Source organism: Taeniopygia guttata, chromosome 2 (genome assembly GCF_048771995.1).
Source record: "Taeniopygia guttata chromosome 2, bTaeGut7.mat, whole genome shotgun sequence".
NCBI classification, from domain to species: domain Eukaryota; kingdom Metazoa; phylum Chordata; class Aves; order Passeriformes; family Estrildidae; genus Taeniopygia; species Taeniopygia guttata.
Genome location: NC_133026.1, coordinates 135,541,544 through 135,562,264, shown reverse-complemented (window position 1 = coordinate 135,562,264; position 20,721 = coordinate 135,541,544). Strand labels below are relative to the sequence as shown.

The window sequence follows — 20,721 nt, the reverse complement described above, 5'->3', positions numbered from 1 at the left end:
AGGTCCACATAATTTCAAGACAGGGTGCTCAGTTTTTGAGGGAACACCAACTAATCCTTGTAATTGTTTAGCCCTCACTGAAATCAATAGATGTTTTCTGAAAAACGTTGCTTAGGAATATTAAGTATCTCACAAATTCAGTTTGATTCACTTTAAGAGCAGCGATCAAGTAAAAAACAGAAATCCAAGTCACACATTAATTTGGGATTTGATTAAATCCCTTTTTTTATTGCAGACTGTAAACAAATACTGTGATGAAGGTTAACCATCTTATCAGTTTTAATTCTCAGTAAATACTGGTGGAAGTTCTTTCTTGTCCTGCATATGTTTCATAATTTAATTGAAGAAATCAGAGGAGTTTTAAATGTTGTTTAAACCAGTGTAATTCAGAGAACTTAGACATGTTTAATGACAGAAAATAATAAGAAAAGAAGTTACATGTTTTTCTTAAATTAGATATATCCCAAAACTAGAAGTGAAAATAACGGATGTGTAAGACTGACTATGGTCTACTAGTTTCACATTCAAAATCCAAGGTTCTTTAGAGTATTAGTAAATAGTAGCATCCTAGAATGGTTTGTGGTGGAAGGGACCTCCAAGGATCATCTAGTCCTCCCTTACTGCAGTGAGAAGGGATGTGTTCAAATAGATCAGGTTACCCAAAGTCCTGTTCAACCTGACCTTGAACACTGCAAGGGGTGTTGCATCCACAAGTTCTCCAGGCAGCCTGTTCCAGTAACTCACTGCACATATCGTAAGAAATATCTGCTTTATGCCCAATCTAAATGTAGTCTAAAAATTTAGTCTTCAGTTTAAAATTGTCCCCTTTTCTCCTGTCACTACAGACCTTGATAAAAAGCTACTGTACATCTTTCTTCTATTTCATGTGTTGAAAGACCACAGTGGGATCTTCCAGAAGTCTTACTTCAGGTTGAAGAGTCCAAATTCTCTCAACCTTGCTGCACAGCAGAGGTGTTCCAGCCCTCTGATCAATTTATTAAATTCCTCTGGACGTGCTCTAACAGGTCTTTGGTTCTGTTTATTGGAAACCTCAGAAATTGATACAGTAGTCCAGGTGGAGGTCTCACATATTCAAAATCCTTTTTTCCTGCCCTTATCTCTACAGTGTAATCAGTTACAAACTGATCATCATCTGCAGTTTCAGAATACAAAATTTTACAGCCCAAGGCACAGACATAGTTGAAAATTAATATGAAATATTAAAATAGATCTTCTTGGTCAAAATATTACATTAAATTCTAAAGTGTTGGAAGAATTTTTCAGTATCTAAACCTTCTCCTGCAAATTCTCAAGAACCTACAATCTGACAAAACCTAGAAAAATGTACACCTAATGTAATCCTTAAACTTTCTATTAATAAAGCAGAAGGAAATTTGCAACAATGAAGCAAAGATCAAGTTCTTATAATCTTTAATTTTAAAGGTATGCACTAGAAATCAAACTTTAATGTAAAATAATCTTATTTAATAAATAATATATATTCACGTATTTGCAAATTTGAGCTATTTTAATAAAAAGTAATTTTACAGTTAGCATGAATCCATATTTGTCTGGGGGAAAAAAATCCTCTTTAGATAAAATCTATGGCTACTTATTATAATTTTTCATCGTGTTAATAAGAAAAAGTATTTAAAATTCTAAATTGTGAATTGCAAATATAGTTTAAGAAATAGACAAAACTATCAAAGAGTACAGCCTGAAAATACACATGAAAATATCAAAGCAGCCCTACTGGAAATAGGACTATTCTATAGTATTTCTCCTATTAAATTAAGTAAGTGTTGAAATATGAAAGTATTGGGTTATTATGAGGGATGTACGTAACTTTTTTTTCTAATTATTGTTTTTCTAACTACACATAGGAAACTCTAATCAGATCTAATTAATTTTTCTTAATACATGAAGAAAAATTTCCTTGACATAGGAAAATTTTAATGTTAATCATAATGAATCAAATTGTACAGAAAAAAACTCTTATTTTCTTTAATTCTACTGTACCAAACTATAGTTCTTAGTAAAATGTTGAGATTTTATTTTCAAAGCCTATTTCTAAAATGCTTTCTCATTGTGAAATAATTTTCGGTTCATGACACAGAATTTCTACATTTTGCATTTAAAATATGTTAAATCATCAGCTTTCATTATTAGCCTTTAAATTGGTTTCATCATTTTAATGCATATTAAAACATTAAAATTTGCATGATTGTTGATATTATTCATAATATATAATGTAGAATATTTAACTGGGAAAAGATACAGCATACTTGTCCTTTTACTATATGAAAAAGAATTTAAAAAGGAAACACTAGATCATTGAACATAAGGTAACTAAATTTTGTAACATCATCTTTATAACACTTTCTTGTCACATGACATTGAGCTAAAAGGAGTTTTCATGTCCTATTGATATATACTGGCATTTAGAAACAGTTTTCAATCATCATATGCATATCGGATGGAGTCAGAAATTTTTTGCAATGTAGAATTCCTCATAGGTGTAGCAAGGGTTGTAAATATAAATCTCCTCCATTTCATCAAGATTAAATGCCAACTGAGAATTTGTTACACATGTAAGTGAAGGATGGCTCATAACTAACTGTAAAAACAATTTAGTTGAGTCTGCATGAGGTAGTAAAAACATGTTCTCTTAGACTTCATCACAGTCTACAGCTTGCTGATGAGATGAAGAGGAGGGGCAGACACTGATCGGTTTTCTGTGGTGAGCAGTGACAGGACCCGAGGGAATGACCTGAGGCTGTGTCAGGGGAGGTTTAGGTTGGATATTAGAAAAAGGTTCTTCACCCAGAGGGTGGTTGGGCACTGGAACAGCTCCCCAGGGAAGTGGTCACAGCTCCAGCCTGACAGAGCTCAAGAAGTGTTTGGGCAATGCTCTGAGGCACATGGTGTGACTCCTGGGGATGTTGCTGTGCAGGGCTGGGAACTGGACTCAATGATCCTTGTGGGTCACTTCCAACTCAGCTTATTTTGTGATTCTTTGATTCCATCACATCTGATGTGATTAGTCATTTAGAAAAATTATTTTGTAACCCTCAATCAAAAGAGTTGGTGGCTAACCTTCCTAAAATAAAAAATCTAATAATCCATAATAATAAGTAGTCATTAGAAAAGAACACATGATTTCACTTAGAAGAAGAATATGTGATTTCTATTTCGTATAGCAAATAACCTATTTTCATTTTTTTCATAATAAAATTCTTTTAGGCATAATGTTAAATGACTTGCCAAAAACTGAGCTGTTATTATGGAGATTTTACAAGTGTAGAAGGATGTGTAGGCCCTGTTCCAATTTTGTCATAGTCTAAGTAACAACTGCTACTACTAGAAAATGTAAGATACAGATTCCCAAAACAACAAAAAAAAAACCTTGATCTAGGATTTTTTTTTTTAATTATTGCAAAAATATGAAGCAGACTTTTTTCAAACTGGAGGGTTTTTAAGTCACCTAAGTACCTTAGAGATAAATTATTTTGAAAGTTTATAAATGTTTTTTTGCTATAATTTGGAACTATTTGCAATTTCTTTTTAAACAGGACTGGCAATCTGCTTTACTGATCTGTGTCACATAATGAAATGGGTAAACAGAGAACAGCCTAACTTCTCAATCTGTGATTTTGAAGCAGACAGCTAACCCTTTACTTACTTGAGTGTATTCGTTATTTATGATATGATTTAAATACATAGTACCACATACTTAGACGTAATGGACTAAACCAAGTATTTTCTCATGCACCATAGTTTTAAAAGCAAAGTCAGCTAGTTCTACTCTTCTGCCTTCACTATTCAGTTCTGTACACACTTCATTCCCAACAGCATTTGTAGACATAGTGCCAACTAAGGCAGCAGAACACTTGTTTTTCTCTGCATGTAAGACTCCAGGGTGCTAACTTCCCACAGAGCCCCTCTCTAGTGAGTTTGTGGCTTTTGGTCCTTTACATATTTAGAGTCTGCAAATCTGTTTACTACTTCTTTGTAAAAATTGATCTTATTACTTCTATTTAAGCTTAGACAAACCCCAGAAAATCTGTATTACAGATTATATACATAGTAGGATTAATTCTTTCTACCTGATTCTTGAAATATTTTATCTTTATTTCAAATAGTGTAACTAACTACAAAGTAATGCAGATATTCTCTCAAAAATATTGATATGTTTGACATATTTTTTGTCTAGAAGACATTGCTTTTGTTTGCAAGTTGTTAGAAAAACAGATGGGCTATGGGGAAGAAACCAGAACAGTGGAGCTCCAAGAATTCTAGAATTCAGTATTGAAACTCAGGAATATAATATACCTGCATCTCTTTTTACATAGAAAACTATCTTAAAGTTCTCTAAAAATATAAAGTAGATGTTCCTAAGTAAATATTAAAAGATTCAAACAAATGAGCTGCTGTTCATCTAGTGTTACCTAGGGACTCCTAAAAGTTCTTACCATAGTTGGAAGATTTAGATGTATAATCTTAGATATTACTACTACTTTTTATTGTTATCATTGTTACTGTGTTGATTATTCTAACATTTATATACAAGAGATAATATTTAACATTATTAATTTATTTGTATATAGATACAAACATATTTACCATTAACTCTCTATCTTAGAATTTTCTGAAACATTTATATCTGAGGGAGATTTTTGCTGTCAGGAAGTTTTGAAATTATGTTTCAACATTTCTAGAATTCAGGAAAATGCTTCATATCTGTTCAAACTCTGGTGATATAATAAAACTAAGAAATATTATATGAAGAAGAGTTATACACAAAGAAGAAAATTGTCTTTGCACTCGGGGCCTTGGTTTTCCTCAGAATTCCTTATATTAAAATGAAAAAGTACCAAGGTTTTATGCTTGTCTTTTTTCCCCCTATTTTATTTGATAATTCTATTATCAAAATTTTAGCATGGTATTAGGGGAATTTGAGAAAATTATAATTCTTTTTATGTATTCCTATAAAATAAGTACAAAAAAGAAATTTTGCAATTATAGGGACCCACAGATATATATGGGAATTTTAAAAAATTAAATATATTTATAAATGTATTTATAAAAACATAGAGACATGCTTTGTAAGTACAGAATCATAATAATATTTCATACTTATTCTAATTTTGTAATCTAAAACCTAGGTGATACAGCTGGTTCTTGTGGTGATCCAGGTATCCCAGGCCATGGGTCTAGGGAAGAAAACAATTTTAAAATTAAAAGCACGATACATTTCAGCTGTGATATTGGCTATATCCTGCATGGCTCAGAGGAAAGAACATGTTTGGCAAATGGAAGCTGGACAGGAAGACAACCTGAGTGCAAAGGTAAGTCAAAGATACACTCAAGTTTTAACCTGTGTTATTAATACTGTTGATCATAGAACCAATTTTGCATTGCCAGTTTTCTGTTCCAAACAGGGTGCAGTTATTTTGGACTGACAAATTTTTTCAAGTAAGTTTTTGCACTATAGCAGCGGCTTGGCATCAGATGGCAAATTTGAAACCAGTTCCTGGCATTCATGAAATTGCATGTTTACAGGTTTTGAGGAAAATAATAGATAAGTCTTTAGAACTCAATTTTTTGATGAATATTGTTTCACTTAAAAATTTCAGGATAACCTGACCTTTAATAACAACCATATAACACCTGAATTTCAGACAAAACCCCTACTTTTAAGAAAATGTCAGTGTCAGGATTTCTTTAGATTTATTCATCTATGTATAAATGGTTGACTTAAAATTTCATTCACTAATACTGTTGACATTATTTTTTTTTTCAATAGAAAACAAAATACTGAAACAAGTTTATTTATAAAATATAATTCTGGAAATTTCAAGGTAGACGAGTTATCAAAAAGAAAGCTGTAACAGGACATTTCTGAAGAATCATTAATTGCCTAAATTACCTTGTTTCAGAATAGGAAATATTTCCCAACAGATTATTTTGCAAAACAGTGTCTCGAAAAGAAGAAAATAATTTGAGAATCTGTACTCTTACATCCTTTCTGCTGAATGATTGTCAAATTTACACTGCATTAAAAATATAGTGCATATATATATATATATACACACACACACACACACATATATATATATATATATATGTATATATATGTATATTTTTATATATATATATATATATATATATATATATATATATATATATATATATATGTATATTTATATATTTATATTTATGCTGGTATCAAAAGGGATATGCTTTACCCAGCTGTACCATCTGCTATTTTCCTCTGACCTTATCTATTTCAGAAATAAATCAGCTCTTATACATTTTAAGATAGTTTTGATGGTATTTTTTAAAATGATAAATACAGTTCACAGATAAATGTAGGTGTGGGTAGTGCATGCACAGGTATATTGTTCTAGTTTAGGTCATATAGATTAGATGTATATATATGTAATCACATGAGAAGGACACATTCAAATTCCCAAGCAGAACATTAAAGAACTGGAATACATCAGGATTCCACCTGCCTGTGAAGTTGACTCCATTCAGTTCTTTAAATTAGGAAGAATGTTTTACTGATGCTAGAAACACATTATTCAAATTAAATCTACAAATATAATTGTAGATCAGATTTTTTTGTTTGTTTTATAATTGGAAGGGGGTTTTTTGCAGCTGAACTATCTTTTCACTAATGCAGATTATAAAGCTAAATTTGTATGTTTTATTCCTCTACAAACCAAAGGGGAAAAAATAGTAATTTATGCACACAGTTTTTTACTGCAAAATGTGCCTTATGAGTGAGTGGTGAAACTTACATTTTTAAAGACAACAGAATGGATTTCTACCAAGTAACACTGGTGGAAGAAGGATTGTTCCTGCTCCAACTTTTCCCATTTCAGAAATCATCTTTACTACATTTTGAAATTATTCCACATTTTCCTTTATAGCTGTGCAGTGTGGTAATCCAGGAACAACTGCTAACGGAAGAGTACTTCGTATTGATGGAACTACATTCTCCAATTCAGTAATTTATTCATGCATGGAAGGATATATACTTTCTGGATCATCTGTAAGACAGTGCACTGCCAATGGAACATGGTCTGGATCCTTGCCAAACTGCACAAGTAAGTCACATTTCTAATGAATAGTCTTGGTTTTTCCTCTCCTCTGAAAGTAATAAATAAAGTAAAATATAGAAGCCTCCTGCAAATAAATTTTCAGCTTTTTCTTGCACTATTTCCCACATAATTTTGTATGCTAAATACTTTAAAAATTTATAATGCTATGCAAATGTAAAAAATATGGTTTTTAAAAGGCAGAGTGTAGTAAAATGTGTAGACTGATGTTTCAGTTCAAGGTTTGCATGATCTACTGACTTTAATTCTTTACTAGTATATATAGTCAATCTTGTTTATGTTGTGTGGTATGATATATCCAGAGATTTTTTATTTTAATTGCTTTACTTAATATTGAAAAATTAGCAGTATATTTTTCTGTTCTTCTAGAGAGTAGAAAATAAAAACCTTGGAATGAACACTTGAGGATTCTTTTCATAGTGACTCCAAGGTCAAAACTGTTGTCCCATTTTGACATATCATCTTCTGTTTGACCTCTTCATTAGCCTTAAAACTCCTTTGGCTACCCAACTAACAGAAGCTATTACAGCATCTCTAACATTCATAATGAGCATTTTGTAACACTTTATTTTCAAGTCCATCTGTTCCTTCTTTATTACATGCCCTGGTTCATCTTTTAGTAGTAATTATGAAAATTTTACATTTATGTGATGCATGAGACTGCCTATCATTTTGAAGAAACATATCCTCATCAGAGGTATAGCAAAGTGTTTTTTAAACTTTGAACACACTTACAGCAATGCAAATAGAAGCCAAAAGCTAGATCATAAAACTTCTTGTGTTTTTAAATCCAACTTTAATGGATTTTTGCAGTCATAAAGCCTGAGAGAGAGCCCGATGTTTTTGTTTATTTATTCTTTTACAAATTAGAATGACAAGCAGATTAATTGTACCAAAGATAAAGGTGCTTTGTGATGTCAACTGCATCTATATTTTTTTCTTGTATTTTAGAATAACATTTATCTGAAATACATGCCAAAACAGTCTTCTCAAGACACATTACTCAGGTAGAAAGATGGGATTTTAACTTGAGATATGTTGACAGAGGAAGTATGATAGTAAAACAAAGAGAAGGAGATTCAGGATATATCACTTTTGTTTAGTCAAGGTGTTATCAAAATTTAGGGTGTTTAGAGCTGACACTGTAAGAAGAGAATAGTGTGGATAATTTTATACTCCTCTACAGGCTGGGAGCCCTGGGCAGTGTATCATCAAACAGGAGTGACACGTGCAACGTCATGCAGACCTAGACCATAGCAAGATATTTTAGAATTTTCTTAGAAAGAAACAATGCTACCATTTTTGCATCCAAACAGAAACAACATTCTCATGGGAGCTTCTTCTTGCACTGCTCAGTGAAAAGCAGGGCCGTGCAGTCAGCAAGGTGCAACCACTGAGTGCCTGCAGCGCCTCTGTTGCCTGGAGCTGGCTGAGGCTGTGCCCAGACAAGGGATCTGTGTGGCACAGCACAGCTCTGAAGGCCACCCTGGCTGTGCAGCACAGCCCTGGGGCTCCCCACCTCCACTCTACTGGGATTCACTGGCTCTCAACAGGAAATGCCCTTCTGGTCAGCATCACTGCAACAGTTTAAGATGTTTTTGCCTAAAATGGTGACTTGAGTGAAGGTGGTCCAACTTAAATGAAAAAAAATTGGAGGAAAAAGGGATAAAAAAATTAGCTTTATATTTTAATTCAGTCAAAACAATAGTATATCTGTAAAAATATTGAGGATTATTTCAGTAACACATTAAGTATAGTAAATGGAATATTTCAAATAATGAAGTTTCAGAATATTTGAACGTGTGTGTGTAAATAAGATAAACAGTTCTATTTTCCCAGTTCTATGTTATTTGAAAAGTGATCAGGAAAAAGCTATGGCTTTTTAATTTTTAAAAAGTTTGAATTACTCTGTTACCAGGTAAATTAAAATAGGCTGATCTCCATTTTTCTTTATCAGTACATTAGCTACCTTTACAGTAATCCAAATAACCCTGTGGTATGTTTTCTAGTCTCTTCTGTATCCATACAGTGATTGCATGGGACAATAAAAGATTTTATATATCCTGTGTAATTAGTATCTGCTCACTCAGACCATGGTAAACTGTAGAGATGGTATACTATGTATATCTTAGATTCTCAGGTCCTGAGTTATTAGGTCAAGGGAGCTACACCACAAATATGTAGTCATGGATTTTTGTGATTTTGGAAATCCAGATCCAGAAAGAGTGACATTCACATCAGCCATGCTTTGGCATTGTTATTAGTGACCAGGATGTGTACTCTGCTCAGAAAACTGCTTCTCACACTTTTCCAGAAGAAATAGCAATACTGTAAGGTGATTTGCAAGTTTACTATAAACATGGGATGCTATATTTCATATGAACTAGATTTTTCCCCTCTTCACTTTTTTAGCATTGCCACTAGTGTTCTCTAGACTTCTTACTCTAAAACCTGTTCCAGAAATTGATAGATCCAGTTGACCAGATCTCAGGGTAACTTACCTGTTTCAACAAAATTCTCAGATTACAATGATATAAAACTTTTTATTGTCTCCTTATAAGTATATTATTTCATTAGGAAATTAAATTATCTCCTGACACTAGAAGTCATAAAAGGTTTTACAACCACTCCCACACATTAAAGTACTATAGACCTAGCTTTTATGTAAACCATAGCCCGTGATTGGGGGTCACCTGAATATTCTCACCTGTTTAGGCACATAACAACTATGTGAGCATTTATAAAGTGGGAGGCTTTTGCAGGCATACATTTTAAATTTTCCAGATTTTGTTTCCTTTCAGGATACCATAGAAAAGTAAAGTAAATAATGGGCATCTACTTTTTTAGCAATGAAACAGAATTGATAGGAAAATTTTAGCATATCAAAGGTTAGTAGTGGCATATGTATTATTTCTTGCCTTTTTTCTTTTTTTTTTTCATATTGTACTCTTGAAATTTTGTCAATCAAAAACTGTACAGTCCTTTACTACTACTGTTGAAATAAAGTATTCATGTTCTTCAAATATAACTATTATATAGCTCCACATACATTTGACAGCTAATTAGGATGACATATCTTTATGTTCTCGTGGTGAAGATAAGATTTATGTTACTTTTTTCTTCTCCTTTTTTTTCCCCAATCAATGCCTAGTTTTGTTATGGCATTTTTCCCCTCACATATAGCTAAATCTCACTTAGTTTTTAAAATATGTTCCTCAACTATTTACTTGCAGTTATCAGTTGTGGAGATCCAGGAGTCCCAGCCAATGGCATGAGATATGGTGATGATTATGTTGTTGGACAAAATGTTACTTATATGTGCCAACCCGGTTATACAATGGAAGCAAATAGCTCCTTAATTCGCACTTGTACTAGCAATGGCACGTGGAGCGGAGCAATCCCAACTTGCAAAGGTACAACATTTATTTTGCTTGTCAGCTATTTCTTCCATGACATTTATGTTTACTGTTTGTTGCAAATTGTGTATTTACACAGAAAATAAAACTTTTAGTATGAATATATTGAATTGATTTCTTTGTCTGCAGAAACAATGGCTTCATCCTTTGCTTTTTTCTCTTTTATATTTCTACAAACAGTATATTGAACACTTTTTTATAGTTCTGTTGAATACTTTATTACTTTGCTGTTTAGATTTGTTAATTGCAGTTAACATGTTATAAGAAAGTAACCATATATATGTCCCTGATTGTACAAACAGAACACTCAAACATGTAAAAGATACCTCTGGGAAAGATCTAAATGTATACAAACTGAACTTTTTCAAAGGCAAATTCGTCTGAATTACTCTTTCTATAATACTAAGATTTTTTTTCCCGACTCCTCCTTCATTAGACGGGCACCTTTAAGCATCACTTTGCTACCAAAGGACTAAATCCTTCTTTCAAATTTCCCTATAATGATTTTTCTGCTTCATGTTATTTTCTCTACTGTGGAAGTCTAAAGGATTAATCTCAAAAATTATTCCTTCTTTCTCTTCTTCAAATTGCATGGGTTTTTTGTTTGTTGGGGGTTTTTTTTTGTTGTAGATGGGTCTGGGGTTTCTAATGTACCCTATTAAAATTTTAAAGCAAAAAATCTGAACATAACCGAATGACAAACTAATCTGTCTGATCAAAAATATTTTCTCTGAGAAGCTCACTTGCTCAACCCTAAAACAAATTCTCTCTAGAGTAATTTTTCTCTCTCCTTGATAATACATCTGTAGAAAAGCAGCATTTCGTGTTTTCTTTCTAGGTTCACACTAAGTCAGTATGATCTCTATTCTTTCAAAACTTAGTTAGCTACTTTTGTACTGTTTCGTATCCATCTTCCTTCTTTGAAGGAAGCAAAGTAACATACGTGCTAAGCAGCACTCATTTTCCTCCCACGAATTCATTTGTCAAACTAGATCAAATTAATTTCAAATCTCAAGCACATTTGCAGTTACTTTTCTTGCTGAACAGTTTTCCCAATATCTTACCAAGTCCAGTTTAATTCCAAGTCACCTTTGACAGCATCAATTTTTAAGTTCTCTTCCTGACACATTCTTAAGAATGAGATCATTAAGACATTTCAAGCGCTGAAATCCGCTTGACATTTCACTTTTTTTTCCCATTTGCATTGTACTCATAGATAACCTCAGTTTCAATTAAAAAATTATTTTAAGAGCTGAAGAATGGACATAGTGGTCATATTAACCAAGAGTCTGTCTGTCTCCAAGAGTGGCTGTAAGTCAACAGCTAGAAGATCATAAGACAGAACAAGTGTTTTTGATAAAATTTCTCAAGTTCTTATGGTCTACCGGACACCTAACTGGGACCAGGAGATCTGACTCTGATTTGACTCAAGCAGAAACATGCAAAGAAAGAATTTTACTGTCAATTTTAACTTTGAGTTTTTGAGTCCTTCTGGTTTTGGGTGATACATATTTAAGGCTTGTATAAATGCTAACTAATAATCCTGTGAAGAATCTTTAGTGTTCTCAGAATTTCATTCTACCTTACATTAGTCTGTGTAAGTACAGTAGGCAAGTTAATAATGTAATGAAAATAATGTATAATATGCAGTACTGTAAAATTTATAACAATTAGCTTTTTCTGTCAGAATGAACTGTCAGGGTCCTTTTGTTACTATTTAGTTAAAACAATTGGAAAATGAACTGGGCAGAAAACACATGCATAATTTTCACTGTGCCATTGAAAGAAGATATAAATACTACTCTGCTATGCCAAGTTAGAAAAGGATGCATGTTCATCTGCAACTGAATATTAAAATATTCTAACATTATCTTTTTTGCATTCTTGCATTTGTAATATACTTGTAGTTCTTAAACTGAGAATGCCGTGGTACATATTTATGTCTAAGTCTCTGACCAAAATAGAGAAGCATTCTGGCTTGTGGCTGGGTATTGTTTTGTTTTCATTTTGTCACCCTAAAATTCTGATGTTGCATCTATTTTTTTTCTACTTCTTCTATTCTTTCCCAATTATCCACCAGTATTGCCTCCCTTATTAGTCAGCTCAGAAGTTAAAATATACAGATCCTTTCAAAAGAACTATTTGTGAAGCTCTTGGAGAATGAAGACAGAATTTGGCTGCTTAGAGCACTTATTTTGAATTACTTTTTGTAAAACATCATAGAAGTGTGGCAAAAACTATCATGTCCTTTTCTGGAACAAAACTAAGGTCCCAAAATCTAGATTTGATTTACTGACTGGCAAAGAATTATTTGATACTAGTATTCTCAAACAGCCATGAATGCTGCTGTAAAGGATTTTATGGCCTGCATATCTGAGATTCTCTCAGTGAAGAGAATAATAAGAATGTCAAAATGGTACATAGTGAACCCTATATGGTGCATAGTGAATGCAGGTTGCATTCAAATACATATTCCTCATCACCTAGGACCTCTGAATTATTTTAAGCCTTCAAAATGACAGTTGTTCTAAACATTAGTTTTAAGGTTACGGATGCAGCATTTAACTTTCTCCATTGTTGTGACCTGTGCATTCTCTGCTCAATTTTTACTCATCACATCTTCTCATTTATCCCCACTGGCTTTACCAGAATAAATGGTATTGGATTTTTTTTGCTTTCTTTCTCTTTTGCTAGCACAGTTTGCCCTTTTGTCTACCAACTTGGTCTAAATTTCATCCTTTCCCTTTTTGGTTCAGGTTTTCTTTCATCTAGTTTCCTTAATACCTTTTCCCCTTAATTAAGAGTTGTCTGTTACTACACTACTATCCAGTAAATAACAGTATTATCTTTCTCATAATAGTTGTATCTCTTTATTTCTACTGCCTTCCTGTACTGTTTTTCAGTCGTCTTGCCTACAACCAAATAGAAGATGTTTCTATTTTTTCCTAGGAGACCTGGCAATTACAAAATGTACTGAAATACTTCTTGTTGGCCCTCTTAGAGGTAGAAATACTAACAGTTTCAAGGAATTGCAAATCCTTACATTTTCTCCCTGTTGCTGGAAACTAGATGCTTTTTGGCGATGAACTATCCACAAAGCAAATAGTAATCAAACTGTGCTATTTAGAAACAGGCTTTCAAGTAATATTTTGGAACAGTTGTCCTGGAATTTCATCCCTATGAATTAAATCTAGCAAAAATCTAAGTTGGTCAACAGGAAAAAAATATTTTATTATCGTTAACACTAATAAAATTATTGTACTCTATGTTGTCTTAACAGACAAAAAAAAATCATAGTAGATTACCAGACATATCTTAAATGTTGTACACGTCATAGTTTCCATACTGATTTTTAGGTAGTCTTCCTATTTGGTTTGATGCAGCATCCTGATTTATTTAAGACACTTCATCAATCATCCACTGCCTCCTAAATGTAGGAAAACAGACGTACTGACTTCAGGAAATGTGGCAAGAATATAGTGAGAAAGATAGCATGCCCTGACTATATTGTCCTCTAAAAAAAGGTGAAATTAGCCCATATGGTTCTTCTAATAGTTGTGTACACCAGGGATATTTACAGCATCTGGGCCTAATTATTTTGAATATTATTGCAGCTGTTACCTGCCCAACTCCTCCGCAGATCTCTAATGGAAGGCTGGAAGGAACAAACTTGGACTGGGGATTTAGCATTAGCTATGTCTGCTCTCCAGGATATGAGCTCTCTTTCCCTGCTGTTTTGACTTGCGTTGGGAATGGAACATGGAGTGGTGAAGTACCTCAGTGTTTACGTATGTATTCACATCATAGTCTGTATTTTGCTGTTCAACTGTTATGGTTTTTCTCTCTTTAAAGTTTTCACTTTTTTCCCCTCCCTCCCCCAGTAGCTCAATTAATTTCAAAGCTGGGGAAATCACAATACTTCTAAACATTTCTAAAATTTTCAAAAATGTTAATGTTTCTGATAGCTTGAGAAGGTCATCTGTAAACCCTTTATGAGAATATATGAGTCCTTAGACACAAACGCAAAAAAAAAATATTACAGGCAATGTCTACAACATAATCCAAGGCAATTCAAGATTAAAAGGTGCTGTCTTATTTTCAGATCCAGCTACATATGTGATAGGGTAACTTTCATTATAATCTCTTTTATTTCCTTATACTTATCCGATACTTGCTGTGATGTCACAGATAAATTTTTCTGGCTGTAATGTTGACTAGGCCCTGGATAATTCTGTGACAATTACCTTTTTTTTGCCCTGCACTAAATTAACCAATATATTGAATGCAGTAAATTTTGTTAATCTGAAAGTTATAAATAACATTGATGGATTTTTGCATTGCTACAAATTTCATTACAGTATCCAATCCCATTCATTAAAAGTGGTTGTGATTCTTCTGAGAAATATTAGATTGATTGCACTGAAGAAGGAGGTTTTGTAGTTATTTGAAGAATAATTATACCACTCTGTAATGGCCTTCAAAAAGGAGTCTAACTGGGAGAGGATTATATCTTATTCATGGCCCTGAAATTTAATTTGAACTTGCCAAGTAGCTGTGCTTGCCAGGTAGCTTGCTAAATGTTGCAAAATGCACTTCTCTGTTCTTTTACTATTTTTTTTTTTCATTTTTCATCTCTCCCTGTCAAAATTTTTCTCCATTTTGGCTATATCCCAGTACCATGAAAGCATATATAGATCATCTTTTATTGTCCTTTTTTTTTCCAATTATATTCTCATATCATCAACAATTTCTGACTGCTGCTGAGACTCTGTGTGCCAGAGGTGGAACATGATGAAAGGCATTTTTTCTGGAAGAAAAAGAACAAGACCACTATTTGTTGCTTAAATTCTCTATGTAGAGCTCTTTTAGAGTCCACTATACTATGAATATCAGAGACTATGAAAAATTATTTTCATGATTTGTTCTTGATTGAAAAATTGTGTCCTTTATTAATTTTTGGATACCACAAGCTATTTATGATTTTTAAAGTTGGAATACTCAATACTACAGTATACTTTGAAAAGTGGACTCTAACTTTAAACTTTTTTTAAAGGTATATTTAGCAGAGAATGCAGCTTCCTGGGAATTAAAGACTATTTCATGCAAATTACATTAGCTGAAAGTTGTTGGTCTTCAATGGTTATCCATTGGCCTGCAAGAGAAAACAACTGGCAGCCAGTGCTTGTTGAAGAGCTTAAGCTTGTTGCCATCTGGCAGAAATGAGGGGGAGCTGGTGAAAGTCATTCTCAATAAGCAGTTCCTGACATCAGAAATTTATTTCCTAGCTTGGTTCCATAGAGTCAGTAGCTGAAAATATGCAAGGTACAGTTATGACCTAGAATAATTATTCAGAATGGAATATGACCGTGTCCTTCCTTGGTTGAGTATTTTTCATCTATGACCCAGAAACTTTGTTTGCTTAATTACTCATGCAGTAATTTCAGTACTGCTTATTTTATGTTTGGCAATAGATGGCAAAAATGTAGACCTATGACAAAAAATTCCTAACTGCAGATACGACTTCAAATAATAGAATTATCACAGAATATAATGACTTGAAATAGACCCATAAAGATCATTGAAGTTCAGCTGCTAGCCTAGTACAGAACAACCCAAAGAGATGTACCCATGTGCCTGAGAGCATTGTCCAAAGATTTCTCAAAACCTGTTGGGCTTGGTACTGTGATCACTTCCCTGAGCCTGTTCCAGTGTCCAACCATGCTCTGGGTGAAAAAACTTTTCTTGATATACAACCTCAACCTCCCTGACCTTCACATCATTCCCGTGGGTCTTGTCACTGTTTACCACACAGAAGGGTTCACTGCTTGTCATTTTGTGTCATCTTGTGAAGAAGCTGAAGATCTCAATGAGGTCTTGCTCCAGTCTCTTCTCCTCTAGGCTGAACAAATCAAGTGACCTCACACACTCCTCATGTGGCTTCCTCTCAAGGCCCTTCACTATCTTTGTTGCCCTCTTTTGCATACTGTCTAATAGTTTTACATCCTCATATTGTATCACCAAAAACTTCACACAACATTCAAGGCAAGGCTGCCCCAGTGCATAGCAGAGTGGGACAATCCCCTCCCTGGCCCAGCTGGCAATGCTGTGCCTGAAATCCCCAGAACATGGTTGGCCCTCCTGGCTGCCAGGGACTGCTGGCTCATATTCAACCAGTCACCAAGCAGAGCCTTCAGGTCTCTTTCTGCAGTGCTGCTCTCCAGCAGTGTTTTCCTATTCTGGATGTACATCTAGGGCTGTCCCATCCCAGGTGCAGTGTTCTTGTTAAACCTCATATTGTTGGTGATTGCCCAGTCCTCTTATCTGTCTGGGTTTTTTCATAGGGCACAGATGCCTTCAAGCGAGTAAAGAGGTTCTCTCAGTTTAGTGTCATCAGCAAACACACTCAGTGTACCTTTGAATCTAGGTATTTTAGGATTCTTCTGGACCTATTTGTACCAGCTGTGTGGTATTCACAGTTAGCATCTGGCAGGTTGAAGTCCCCCAAATGGACAACAGAAATTGATTTAGAGGTCTCAATTCGTTAATTGAAGAAAAATTTGCCAATGGCAACATCCTGACTGTTGTAGACAGTCCTATAGAAGACCCCCATAACAACATCTGCTTTGTTTGTGTGTCCCTTAATCCCTACCAAAGGCTCATAATGTTCCATAATGGCTTGGTTTTGGCCAGGACAGGGTTAATTTTTTGCAGTAGCTGGGAGAGGGCAGGGCTTAGTCACAGGTGTTATTCTGTAACACCTCACATCACTGCCAGGTACAGGGCAAAGGACTCCTGCTTCTGGGGAGAAAGGTGGTCCTTCCAGTCAGAAAAACATGACTGTGGTCAGGTCAGATTGGGTTTTGCAGTAAATATTTCGCAAGTAAATCACCCTCTCTTTTCTACACTTCTGTAATTAATATCCTTGCTGTTTGTTTTCTTATCTCCTTGCTGTTGCCAGTAAATTGTTCTTATCTCAACCCACGATCTCTGCCTTTTGTGTCTGTAATTCTCTACCCCAGCCCTACACAGACCAAGAGGAGTAAAAGAGAGCAGCAGGGTGTTTTTGGGGAATCACAGTGGGTGACCCTGAATTTGGAAGTATCATTCCTAAACCAGGACACATAACAAACAGCAAGCTCTGACACCCCTCTCCCCTGCCTCATCCCACAAGTCACATGCCCTGCCTATCCCTCCTGAAGAGTGTGTAACCCTCCATACTGGCCCACCAGTCACAGGACTGATCCCACAAGCTTTTGCTTGTGCCAAGGATGTCATATTTCATGGACTGAGTCAAGGCTTCTAGGTCCTCATGGAGAAGACTGAAGGATCTCACTAGTACTAAAACCGTGGCATGCCTTCCCATTGCTTATCACGGATGAACCTGATTTTGTCCCTTTCCCTCTTCCAGTGTATGTTAAAACCCTACTGGTCAGCCCTTCTAACTCCTGCACAAAATACATTTTTCTCTTCTGAGGAGAGAGTCTTCTGACTGGCATTGAATAGCATTTGATCCAATGTTGTATAGACCAGAATATGACCAAAACCCCCAAAGTTCCTCTGACGACACCATCCTCGGAGCCATCTGTTGATCAGTTGGGTCTGCCTGTTCCTTTTGGTATTCTTCCCTAAAACTGAAAGGATTGAAGAAAACACCAGATGTCCTCCTGATCCTTCAAACAATTGCACTAAGACCTGAAATCTCTTTTGGTTACCCTTGGACTTCTCTTTGCTACCTCATTGCTGTGGCCATAAAGAACAGGAGACAATAATCGCAGGGTTGTACTAGACTAGAGAGTTTTCTAGTAGTGTCCCAGGCTCCAGAGAGGCAGCAGGCTTCTCTGTGAGCAAGGTCCAGTTGGTATAGTGAGTCCTCAGGTTACCTCAAAGGGGTTCACCTGTGGAAACCACCATTCTTTTTATGTGACAGATGTGATCATGATGCAGGGGGTAGGTTATTTTGCTCTCCAATTCCAGAAGGACCTTAATCTGCATCTTAAACTGTCAGTCCATCTAGTTCTAATGCCTCATAGCCATTGTATTAGGGTGCCTGGGAAGATGAGGCAGGCTGGATTTGCCTATCCCTGCAAGTAGTGACCTACTTCCATTTCCCTTCTTCTCTTAGATCCCCTCCTTCTGTCTGGTGGTGAGAGGGTAGGGGATCCTTTGTTTGTCATGGTTGGCTGGTATATTCATCTCAGAGGTGTTAGAATGTGATACCATAAGTCAATCTCCTTGTCTGGTGCGCCTCGGCCCGAATGCCTTCTCAAGAAGCTCAGTCACCAGGTTGAGCATCTCCTCTACCTGGGCGCGTCTCGGACAGGTGTGCTCACTGCTGCCATCAGACATTGACGAGAAATGTGCTGTTAATCAGTTAACTTTCTTGTAAGAATGAAACTAGCCTCAGTCTCAGTGCTCTCAGAGTCCTTAGGAAAATATTTTCATTGAGAGTGGAAACACTCATAAAACTTCCAGTTCACTGCAACTTAATTTATTCTGTAGTCACCTGTTCTAGTATCAGAGGGAAACTGCTGTATTTTACCATGATGCCTGGTTTCCATACTTACTGATATAAGAGGAAGATATTCAGTAGTCATTCAATGACTAGGTCAGCTTGAATGACAACTAAGTGGTGGAGCTGACTTAGTCTTAGAAAAAAATAATAAATTTACCAAAACCTCATTTTTAAATGTGAGAATTGTTTTACCCTTCAGAAGTGTTGTTACTTTGTTGGTGCAAAGAACTGTTAGGAAACAATTTCAAATCCCTGTGTAAAAATTTTAAGTGTTTCATGTGTTTTCAAATTAAGACTGAATTTTCTAGTGAAAGTATACCAACCATGATCTGTCATTCCCAAATGAAGTATACTGTGTACACTATGTGGCACTATCCCCAATCCATAGATCTTTTGAGAATTTGGCCCAGAATTCTGCACATAGTCCCCTGTCACCTAAAGTGATGAAATTGCATATATTTCTGGTATGTTGCAGATTTAGCCCTTTTTCTTCACCAGTGTGGGTGGGCATAGATTTCCCATACAGTCAGTGTCTGAAGAAAGAAGCAGAGAGCAGGAATATTTCATATGAGAATGTCCTATGGAAAGCTTAAAACATGGGTGACAAAGATAGAAACATTACAAATGTATTTTGAAAATTGCTGTTTGAGAGTTGTAATTTATGTTTGTAGATGAGAAAGATGGAGCACCAAATTCCACTGTCTGTACAGCATATCTATTTAGAAACATTATTGAACATGCACAGGTTAGGGTGTTTTATTATTACTATTATTATTCTTACACCATTTTCTGTCTGATATGAAATTAGGCTACACAATACTGGAATTCATGATGTGTCAAGGAATAATATAGTCTGATGACATAGGGTTTGCCATAGCTGATTTAATTTCCTGGGTCAGTTATTCAAAATCCAACTTTTGACATTATTCAATACTTCATAGTGCAGAAAAAGGCCAGTAAATTTGCTAACAGTACATTTACTCAGTTATGACATGCTATAGACATAAGGAATTCTTAGGTGATAGGAATAAGGTTAAAATATCCATTTAAGAACAGATTTTTATGAGTGAAATTTATCCTGTCTAAAGCAGTTAATGAGTATCTGACTTTTAGATTAATACAGAGGTTTCTTTTTTTTTTTTTTTTTTTTTTTGGTATTTCATTATTGTTAACTGTTCTAACTTTCAAGTATTGTACTTCCATACATACCAAATCTTACCTTTCAGTGAAGGATGAGGAAGCAGGACTTTATGATTCCTAAAATCCATCTGCTAAAACTTTTGATCATACATAAATGTTGAGCACTGGGTAGGTGGCAAGAAAGCCACCTTTCCCTCATAGGGGACGAGGGAAGAATGCCATGAAAGTTTGATGCACTCTTTGATTGGTCTCTAAAAATTTGCAGATTGATGTGGTTTGGAGCATGGAGGAATTGTGAATATTTGGACTTTAATAAAATAAGTTGCCAATTTGATTTCTTAAGTGTGAGGTACTGATCAAGCACACTATATAGTCATTTTGAACTATCAGAACTAGTACAATCTAGCAAACTAAATATTATATATCTAGTCTCTGAATTCCTATTAAATGCTTCCATATTTGATCAATGTTTAATAAAATAAATATAAAATTTGGAGTAATTTCTTCACTTAGTTCAGTTAAGTTT

The 20,721-nt window shown here is 34.8% G+C and overlaps 1 protein-coding gene across 4 annotated transcripts in view; it reads left to right on the top strand.

Moving 5' to 3' along the window:
• Positions 1–20,721, top strand: part of CSMD3 (CUB and Sushi multiple domains 3) — a 574,229-nt gene that overhangs the window by 526,024 nt on the left and 27,484 nt on the right. For all 4 annotated transcript variants that reach the window (XM_032747038.3, XM_032747036.3, XM_032747040.3 and 1 more), the window contains 4 exons: positions 5,166–5,348; positions 6,939–7,115; positions 10,361–10,540; positions 14,158–14,331. In XM_032747038.3, the coding sequence (XP_032602929.2) occupies positions 5,166–5,348; positions 6,939–7,115; positions 10,361–10,540; positions 14,158–14,331 (714 nt within the window). The remainder of the gene's footprint in view (positions 1–5,165; positions 5,349–6,938; positions 7,116–10,360; positions 10,541–14,157; positions 14,332–20,721) is intronic.